At 38.0% G+C, this 10,871-nt stretch overlaps 1 protein-coding gene across 1 annotated transcript; it reads right to left on the reverse strand.

Annotated features, from left to right (window-relative positions):
* Positions 1-1,760: 1,760 nt before the first annotated feature.
* Positions 1,761-10,378, reverse strand: LOC104958092 (excitatory amino acid transporter 5-like; the record flags this gene model as incomplete). The annotated part of the gene is made up of 7 exons (XM_010785800.1): positions 10,340-10,378; positions 9,810-10,041; positions 9,463-9,562; positions 5,948-6,181; positions 4,271-4,465; positions 2,139-2,273; positions 1,761-1,860 (listed from the first exon to the last, which is right to left on the reverse strand). Coding segments are annotated over exons 1-7 (1,035 nt in total), but the record flags the coding sequence as incomplete, so codon positions are not given.
* Between the last annotated feature and the right edge of the window lie 493 nt (positions 10,379-10,871).

Here is a 10,871-nt window from a genome sequence, read left to right on the forward strand (position 1 = left end):
AATTTTACAAAAATATAAATGTGCAAATATGAAACATGCAGGTCAATATCACCTTGCTATTGGTAGCTGAACTGTCAATACCCCAACACAATCTACTTTTGAGTTATTTGACACAATTAACACTTATAATTTCATGTCTTGTTACATAAGAATAGATCTATTTGTTAAGTGTTACTATGGGAGAATAACTATTCTTGTGGTACTACTGCCTTATTAGGCCCATATTGAGCAGCGCATATTAAGACCAAAACTCATGTACAACAACTTCCTTACTTGCAATAAATAAGCACTAATTAGAGGGTTATTGAGGAAAAACTCTCAACTAATGGCTTATTACTTGTAGAATATGGTCATGTAGAACATGGCATTAATAAGTGTTTTATAATGACTAATAAAGAGCTAATATACTGCTAATATGCATGTTAATTAACAACTAGTTTATGGTTAATTTGTGTACCTTAATATAAAGTGTTACCAATCTTTTTTCTCAAAGCAATGATAAACCTGTGAGTTGGATGTAGAAAAGTCAGAATCAATATAGAATCTTTTTTATTTTAAAGTAAATTCAGATTGAACATAGTAAAAAAATATAAATGATAGTGTCCGTCCAAAAATAAAACATTACTTATAGTGAAAACCACCCTTGAATGATGGGATAGTAGACTAAAAGCTTTAGGAATCCAAACTATAACATATAATAAGTACCCTGTATCAAGTTTGATGCAAAACAAGTGACATTTGACCTTTTTAGAGAGGTTTAGCAAAAGCTGCAACTATATATTAATTGTTATTGACATAAATATGAAGATGGATTATCAGTAATCATTTCAGACACATTGGATTAACATATGGATTAACCTTCAGCAGCTTTTTTATCGTTTTAATGCCATTGAACACAACTTTTGATCAGAACAACAGCATACAGTAGGTAAGACAATGTCCCGTTTTTGCTCCGTAAAGCTCCGTGTTGTGATGTCTGTGTTTGCTTCCCCTGTCGCGAGTTCTGATCGCTCAGTGATGCTTATACCCCTAGAATCTGTGGAATCTCAGTTTGCTAATCGATATCTTGTTTGTGCAGATCCGATATGTAAGGGTATATATACCTAGAGTTCTGTGCTAAAGCATTTTTTTGCTCAGTGCTCATTTAGACGCTTCTTGTGAGGCTTGTGTTTTGTTTTGGTAAAAATGGTTCGTATTGTCAGTTAGCTGACTTTCTTCCCGTTAAGTGCGTATGACACATTAATAGGTTTTAAATGTTAAGAAGCCCTGAGACACAGTTTTGTGAAGAAAAAAAACTCTGCAGCTTCCGGGTTGAACAGGTTAACAGTGTGCTCTTTTAACATATTTTGTTTCGCAATATTTTAGATTGAGTTAGATTGAAGACTGTTGATATGGCACTTACGCCCTATTATGATAATTTTCAGGTTCTTACCTTCACTGAAAAAACTGAACCGTTGACTTTAAATATATGTATTACATCAGCAGATGTCACATAAAACAATATTAGGTCAGATGAAAGCATAATATTAAGTTTCAATACAAAATAATTGAGTTAAACTTAATATTATTGCTTTCAACTAACCTAATACAGTTTTGTGAAATTTGTTGACATTGTTAACATTTAATTTAAGTTAACGTTTCAGTTTTTTCAGTATAAGATGAGTGAATAGTCACTAGTCTTAACTTTTGGAGCTAGAGTGGGCTACCCACATTCCTTGAACTTTTCTCTAGGTCTTTCAAACTAAGATGAAGGCTCTCACCTGCTCCCCTTCTTTGACAAAATCTTTTCTGCAGATATGAGCCATGATGCCTGTGGCCAGTGCATCCCCCATCACATTCACCATGGTCCTGAATCGATCCCTTGATAATAAAAAGGATGAAAAGTAATGCACAGTGTCAAAGATGCTTGGGAAAATTTTATATTTTTCATCATCGGTTGAGATGTTTAGGTTATGCAATGTAAAGGCATAACATTTTTAAATACATCAAGTATGGTACTCATGCATAATTTGGTATTTACATATACAATATAAAAAATACTCATGCTAAGATGCTACAGAGTACAAAGACACTCAAACGTCATAACCACATGCTGAGTTGAAGAGCTTCACATGTTGGAAAGATGAACTCTTACTTACAAAGCCCAATCAACAGCAATGATGAGAGTGATATCATCGGTGGGCAGGCCCACAGAGGTCAGCACGATCACCATGGTTACGAGTCCAGCCTGTGGGATTCCTGCTGCTCCGATACTGGCTGCCGTGGCGGTGATGCTGATGGAGCGGAGAGGAGCATTTATTTTATATATAAATAAACAATTACAATTACTCATCATAGGTGAGAGCTAACTGACGGAAAGTGCGGCAGTTTGCCATCCTGTCAAGCTCTTCATTCTAGCATAACATTTGTAGTTTACAATAAAAAACTGGCGAAATATTTAATTCAATTCTTTAAAAATGTTTTTTTGTACCTGATTAACACAAATTCAGGCTCCTCATTTGTGGCATATGAATGGGAATTTGCTGGCTACAATTGTTGTATTGCCAGCAGATCAGATGTTGCTAGCTTTAACACTATTGCTTAATCTCAGAGTTGAATGTGCTCTCCGTCTCCAGCAGACATTTAATATTGACAGCTGACTCAACTTAGAATGATAAACAGGTAAAGTACGTTATTTTACAACGACCAACAAAATAATTGGCTAAAAACACAGACCTTGTGGTCGTGTCTAGATGCTAACCCTACATTTGCAAAACTTGCAAAACATACAAGACTTGCTGACCATTAGATTAATTCCTAACCTTAACATCTCGCAATAGTTTTGAAAACAGAGGGTTAGGATCTAGATGGGTCGGAGTAGAATGTGTTGGATGCTGTGTATAAATCAAAAACTTTAAATACGTTTTGAAAATGATATTATTGTAATTTTAAATGTTCTAATGACATAGAATGTATAAGTCGTAGCATTACATTTTTTAATTAAGTTAAGTATTGAAATAATGTAGGGAGAATGATTGAGGGGATATTTTATCCCACACCCGGACCTTTGATCACAAACTGACAAACTGTCCCTCTGCAGGGCTGGTGGGGGGGTTGTGGGGGTTAAGGGGTTGTGTTGGCATGCAGATGGAGCAGCTCCTTGGTCAGCCGCCAAACGGCACGGGAAAAGGGCGCAGAGAGAGGAAAATTATTATAATTCTGCTGTGACAAGGGAGATGAGTAATACAGGTCATATGGGTTTTACCGCCAAGGGATTATGACGGAATGGGCACAGACTGCAGCCATGAGGAGAGGTCTGCTTAATGTTATTACTGTTGGACATGAAATCAGAGGAAGGACAGGCCATTTTTAGACCTGGGTGGGCTTGATCTCCTGTGGTAAAAAAGTTATAGGGAGTCGATGGAAAGGGGTCTGTGTGTCTCTCGGTCTGTCTGTCTCTCGGTCTGTCTGTCTCTCGGTCTGTCTGTCTGTCTGTCTGTCTGTCTGTCTGTCTGTCTGTCTGTCTGTGTGGCTGTCTGTGTGGCTGTTTGTCTGTCTGACTTTTCTGTCTGACTGTCTGTGTTCCCGGGGCTTCCAGACCGATTTAGCAGAAATCAGATCAGACTAAGGAGCTCATATGAGATGTAATCTGTGTGACATTTACATATATGTGTATCTAGTAAATCCCATAATATTTGTTCTTAATTTAGAATTAAACTAAATGTGTGACGTTAGATTCATTCAAATGTTGCACTGAAAAAAACAAGTATGCCTGCTCTATGTTCTGACTCAGATGCAATTTATAGCTTATATCCTCACACTATCAAAGGTTTTCCTCATTCGTTCAATTTATATTGAGATAAGAATCTGTGCATAAAGAGTATTTAATGTGAATTATTTCATTCTATTTCCAAAAGAAGGCTGAGAAGATTGATACCCTACTCTAGTATCTGCACGGTTGATGTGAAGTCACAAACAGCAGCTTGCTAGTTTAGCTTAGCATTGAAACTACAAACGGTAAGAAAAGCTAGCCTCGACTCCATGTTCAAGGTCAGTAACTTAGTTCATTTTTTTCACACAGTTTTTTTAAGTAATCCAACCAAATTAATAAAAATATCGGCATCACAATTTCATCTCCGATATTTGACCGAGGAGCCAGGAGGATTTCATCCAACTGTGCTAATATCCTTCAATATTTTGCCTTCCCTCAACTGCTGACATATCTTACGCTTCATTATATTTCCACCAAAAGCTAATTTATTTTAGCCAGTCCCAGTATAAATGTACTTACCTGATCGTGATGATCTGTCCAAAGTCAAGCTCATAGTTATTAACTTGGGCGATGAAGATGGCTGCCACAGCCTCGTAGAGTGCGGTGCCGTCCATATTTATGGTGGCCCCGACAGGCAACACAAAGCGGATGATGCGTCTGTCGATGTGGTTGTTCTCAAGTAGGCACTTGAAGGTGATAGGCAGTGTGGCAGAGCTGAAGAAAAAACAACAACATTTGTTTAATTACGGTATATTAACATATACATATATGAAGACTCCTTTGAGACAAGCAGAGTTCGATTAAATACCACAACATGCTTTTACAGGGCTGTGGCCCTGAAACTCCTGCAGTTTTCTAAAACTGCCACAAATTGGTATAATACATTCTCCTATGTTTATTCTAAAAAAGTATAGAGACATATAGTTTTGTGTTGATGGGGGGAAAATGCTAGTCTTTGGGTTGATATACAAATACAAGAACATAATGTGTAGATATACCAATATTGAAGATGTCAATGAATATCCACAAAATGGTTGTGCAAGAGCCAACGTGCATACGCATAGATATATTTTATCAAAATGTAAGATTAGCTGTGATTTAAATGAGACTGAGGTTTGTTAGTGAACAACTGAATGCTGCAAAAACAAAATTTTATTTAGAGGTTTCGTTGGTTCTACCTCTTAGTAACTGTTAACTGCAACACATACTGTAAACAACCAGCAAATAGTTGTTTATCGGAACCTTCACTACCACACTGCAAGAAACATCACAATATTTCTCATCAGCAGCAGAAGATCAGTGAAGTGTAAATTGTCATCATACTGAACTAAGGTTGCAAGGTATAGTTTGGTTTCAAACGACACAAATATAGCCAATCTTAACATACAACCTTGAGGTGGTGTCAGATGTTAAAAGGGTAAAGGTCAAAGTAAAACCCCACAATCATCCAATGATTCAAGGAGAACTCTATTATCCACCCACATTTCAATTATTACCCTGCGGATGGTTTTACAACAACACAACCATCAGCAATAAGTGACTGGGAGGACGACAAATACAAATATTCTCATATGTGAATTCATGCAATGTGTTCAGTTATTTTGTATTGTCTCTCAGTGGCTCCCTCTTGAGGAACTCCAAAAGAAGCAAAGAATGTTAGCACACTGGCTGTTAAGAATAAAACATTTAGTGACAATGTTTTATATAATAACTCTCACTGCCAGAACGATATGCAGTGTTGAAAAGTGTAAATATTTGTCACTTATTTAATCTGGTGCCTGCTAGCTAGCTAGCCAGTTTACGAAAGATTTATAGATTGTTTAAAAAACTCTTTAGACACTCCGACCGTCCGTTCATGAACAGTCAGATCCTCCTTTCAGGTCCAACAATGTTTTTAATCAAGCGATGTTTGGATAAATTGGGAATGTTAATTTTTTTTTTCTCCTTGGAAAATTGTTAATTCTTAATGAAAGATATATTTTAAATCTTAAAAACGTTATCATAGCAATGCTAAGTGAACTTATTTTACTTGCTCTATAGTTGCAGTATCGCTCTAGTGTAGGAACAAAACAAGAGAATTCTACACAGCATGTTTGGCTCGGAAGAAAAACATCAGATTCACATGGCCCCAACGGTTATAAATAGATAAATCCAATGCAATATTCAATTTGGAAAAATCCAATCTTTTCATTTTACCTGGAGGAGGTGGCCAAGGAGATGAGAAGGGCCTGCAAAATTCCTCTTATGTACACAATGGGGCTCTTCTTAGTGATGAAGAAGTACATGGCCGGGAGGATGAAAAGGCCATGTAGCACCAAGCCCATTACCACCGTAATGGCGTAAAAACCCAGCTTCTTTCCCATGGCTGAAGGGTCATCCATCTCCAAGATCTTACCGGCAACCAGAAAGACGATGCCAAAAGGGAAATACCTTTAAGGGACAGAAGAAAGGTAGAGTATTTGTTTACTAAAAGACAACCACAACCTGTTGTTGCTGTTCTATTCTTTTCTAAATGAGTGTTTTTTTTTCTTCAAGTCTCAGCACTCATGATGCATTTACTGTTCAAAAACACTTCTATATTCCTGCTAGTGGTTCTTTGATCCAAACGCTAGAATACAATCCAATACGATACCATCCCAGGAGCACATGAATGCACCATTGGCGTGAGTCCTCAGAGTGCTATTTGATTTATAAAGGTATTGGTAATTTTGTGTAGATTGGATAAATTAAAATGTGGGGGTTACAAAAAATATACCAATTAGCTCTGAGGGGACATACATGACTAAATCAAATGTCATAAAAAATCATCCCAACACAGGAGCCATGATCATCTGAACACGTTTTCTGGAAATGTAGAATTCAGATTTTGACATGCATAACATATAAAGTTAGGGGACAACCAAAGTCAAAAAGATTAATTCCCTGGGCACCCTACATCTAATTAAAATGTTATAGCAATCGGTCCAATAGTTTAGAAACTTCATTAAAAAACATCATATCAATCTTATAGTGTTACATTAGAACAGGGGTTGCCAACACGTCGATCGCGAGCTACCAGTAGCTCGCGGAGGTTTTCCGAGTAGCTCACCAGAGGGCGCTAAAGTGCAGTTGACATGTTGAGACATATTTATTTATGTAGTATATTTTGAGAGTAAGAAAGATAGAGAAAAAGAGATGTAAGATGCAGTCATGACAACTGAGGAAGGTCCGTCAAAGAAGAAATCTAAAATATACTACTTTCATGACGAGTGGGAACATGCATTTTTATTTACGAGCATCAAAGACAAGTGTGTGTGTTTAATTTGTGGCTCGAGTGTTGCGGTGGGGAAGAAGGGAAATGTCGAGCGGCACTTCACAAAACTTCACGAAAACTTTTCAAAGGAGTATCCCGCCGGCAGTTGCCTTCGCGTTGAGAAGGTACAACAATTAAAAGCTACGCTACAAAGGCAGCAGTCATTGTTCACGAAGCCTGCCAAGAAAGCTAGCCTAGCTACAGAAGCATCGTTCCGAGTCGCTCAGTATTTGGCAAAGAACAAAAAAGCTTTCACTGATGGCGGTGTTCTTAAGGGAGCGATGTCTGTTATGGCAGAGACTTTGTTCAGAGACCACAAGAGCAAGTCGGAGATAATGTCTGCCATTGACGATGTGCAACTGGGAAACAACACTGTGGCGAGGAGAGTGTCGGCGCTGTCAGTGGATGCCATGGGACAGTTGGAGCGGGACATGGTCAGGTGCAAGTGGTTCTCCATACAGTGCGAAGAGTCGGTGGATGCGAGCGACACAGCTCAGCTGTCTGTGTTCATCCGGATGGTGTTTGAGGATTTTACGGCGAAAGAGGAATTTCTGACACTGCTTCCACTCAAAACAACAACAAGAGGTGTGGACGTGTATAATTCTATTAAGAATTATTTCATAAATAAAGGCGTGCAAATGGAGAAGCTTGTATCCATAACAACTGATGGACGCCACCGGTTTTATCGCAAATTGTAAGTCAGATCCATATTTCCCACGTTTCCTGAGTTACCATTGCATCATTCACCAAGAAGCACTTTGTGCCAAAGTTATGGACTTCAATCACGTCATGAAACCTGTGATACAAATAATAAACTCTATCCGAGCGAAGGCAAAGCAACACAGGAGCTTCAAAGTTTTTCTTGAGGAACTGTCAGCTGAATATGGAGATCTCCTTCTCCATGCTGAGGTGAGGTGGTTGAGTAGAGGGAAAATCCTACAGCGCTTCCTCTCCTTGCTGAATGAGGTAAAGCTCTTCATGGAAGAGAGGGGGGAGGACACCTCCATCTTATCTGATGCTGGTTGGGTACTTGACCTGGCCTTTTTGACTGATCTGACAGGAAAATTAAACCAGCTTAACCTCCAGCTACAAGGCAATGGCAAAACAGTATGTGACATGATTAGTGCTGTAAAGGCCTTTAAAGCAAATCTGTGTCTATATCTTCAGCAAGTAAAGGGAAATAAATTGCATCATTTCCCCTCTGTTCAAAAAGTACTGCAGGAGAATAAAGCTGCTGCTGGCTTTCTTGACTTATCAAAGTACTGTGACTGCTTAACTAAGCTTGGGCAGGAATTTGAGGACAGGTTTCTTGACTTTAAGCAGCTTGAGCCCTGTGCAAGTTTCCTTGCTAACCCATTCAACATCGTGGATGTTACTGACATGTCTGAGCAACTGGCCAGCTTTTTCAGTCTCAGTGCTTCAGAGTTGGAGCTGGAGATAATCAATCTCCAGAATGACATTCAGCTGAAAGCACATCAGATGGACAAAGATTTCTGGAAGCTATTGGACCCAGAGAAATTCAAAAACATTCAAACTGCTGCACTGAAACTGTCCTGCTTATTTGGGTCAACATATCGCTGTGAATCAGCATTCTCTGATATGAACTTTATCAAATCCAAATTCAGGACAAGACTTACTGATGAACACCTCAATGACTCAATCAGAGTGAATTTGTCAGGATACACACCCCAGTACAGTGCTCTGGTGGATGCTATGCAGTGCCAGGTGTCACATTAGCTGAGTCAGGAGAAAGACAACAATGCAGTGACAGACTGAATGTTTGAAGACATATGTTTGCTTGATGCAAGTTGAGAAAAGCACAAGCCATATTCCCCTTTTACATGTGAAACAAATTTGTGAAATGCTTGAAATAATTTAAATTATAGAGCTAGAAATGTTATTATTACAATTAGGAACTTTGCACTCTTATCTGTAAAACTGTTTACTGTAGTTATTGATGTTAAAGCAGAACTCAGTATTGCATGGTGATTATTTGTCTTTTTTTCTCTTCATGAGAAAGTGAAGTTTATTCATGTTAATGTTAATGTTTCTGCTCTTGAGTCACGAATGTGATATGTGCACTGAAATCTATATAAAATAACATGAGTAGCTCTTGGCCACTTTCTTTTTTCAAAAGTAGCTCCCGGTTAGAAAAAGGTTGGAGACCCCTGCGTAGATTAGAATAACTCAGGGATCAACAATATAGTGTGATTCATCCTCTGGGGAACATGAATGCCTTTACTAATGTCATAGTGAATTACTGACAAAGGCGCTGATATTATCAGCCATAAAGCCAAGCAAAAAACGAGAAATTCCAAATTCTTCTTCAGCTACAATAATAATCAATAGTATTAGTATCAGCAAAACTGCTTAATTGAATTAATTTAGGTGTTTCTTACTTCCAAGATATAACTCTTACCAGATGACAATGGCAACGATCTTCAGAACGGCCTCATTCACACTCTGGCAGAAGTTGACCAAAGCGCTTCCGTTGGGTCCCATTCTTCCTAACATAATTCCTGGATAGAAAAAGAGAACCACAACAACATAGATCACATTCATTGTTTGTTAAATGCATCAATTATAAACCTCCACTGATGCACCCACAGTGTTAATTGATGGAGGTCACCATTTCTTTGTTCTCTGCGTTCCACATGGAATCACAGCCCATTATAAACGTAAGTATGCAGGAATATAATTGCCAAGATTGCAATTATGTAACTTAACTCTGAAGATGTGTGTGCGGGATATATGCCAACCACTTACCCATGGTAGCTGAAAAAATTACTATCCCAAGCACATTCATGCCTTCACTGGTACCAGGTGATGTTTTCATGATGACATCAGGCGGTGGCGTGAGATCCAGGGAGAAATTCTGTATATCTGTGCCATTGTCGTCCTGGATGCCGTAGATGTAGACCCTGCGCGTGGTGGTTTCATCCAGGAGCTGAGCCACCGTTGGTTTGGGGATGAGCTCAGGAACTCTCTGGGTTCGATACTTGAGACCAAAGACAGAGCCAACATCAGCACAGACATGACACCAACAGAGATGTTCAGGGCAGCGGATCCTCACATAATAATGATCTATACATGGGCTCTTTTCAAAGGTGTACAGATTTGAATTAGAAGATTCACATAATGGGAGTGGATTGCAGAAGACGTGCCGTTATTTAATTTTTTTAGTCAGTTCAATGTTTTTCCGATTAAGATAATTATTTTCTTCACTTTTATTTTTACTTATTGATTTTTTCCCCCTTTTTTTTCTGTGTGTCTTTTCCATTAACATTTGTGCTTACCTGCTGAAAAGTGGCTTGAACCAGGTTCGCTGGAAACATGTTGCTGTGGAAGAAAATTTTGAGAAATATTTTAGATGGAATATGAGGCTACATATATATATAAATACACTTATAATGTCATATATATATATATATATATATATATGTATTTTCAAGGTTAATTGTCATTCAAAGCAATAACATCACATTTAATGGAAGGTCAAAATTCATAATGACATAATAAAATCTTAAACCAAAAGTAACTAGTCACCATTGACGCTAACCTTGGAAAAAGATAGGTTGATATCTTGTTAAAAAACATACAGCTCTGGAAAAAACTAAGAGATCACTCCAAATTGTTCTTAAATCTCTACATGTATTGCCCTTCCAGTGTCTGTTGAATTCCAGCAGAGAGAAATGTTGTCAGTAGTTTATAGAATAAAAAATAAATAATACAAATTATACTCAAAAACATACCTAAAACCAGAGAAACTAATAATTTTTCACTGGTCTCTTAGTTATTTCCAGAGCTGTATATATTGATGTTGTGTAT

The sequence above is a fragment of the Notothenia coriiceps genome, unplaced genomic scaffold (assembly GCF_000735185.1).
Source record: "Notothenia coriiceps isolate Sejong01 unplaced genomic scaffold, NC01 NC01_scaffold00028279, whole genome shotgun sequence".
Lineage (NCBI taxonomy): Eukaryota > Metazoa > Chordata > Actinopteri > Perciformes > Nototheniidae > Notothenia > Notothenia coriiceps.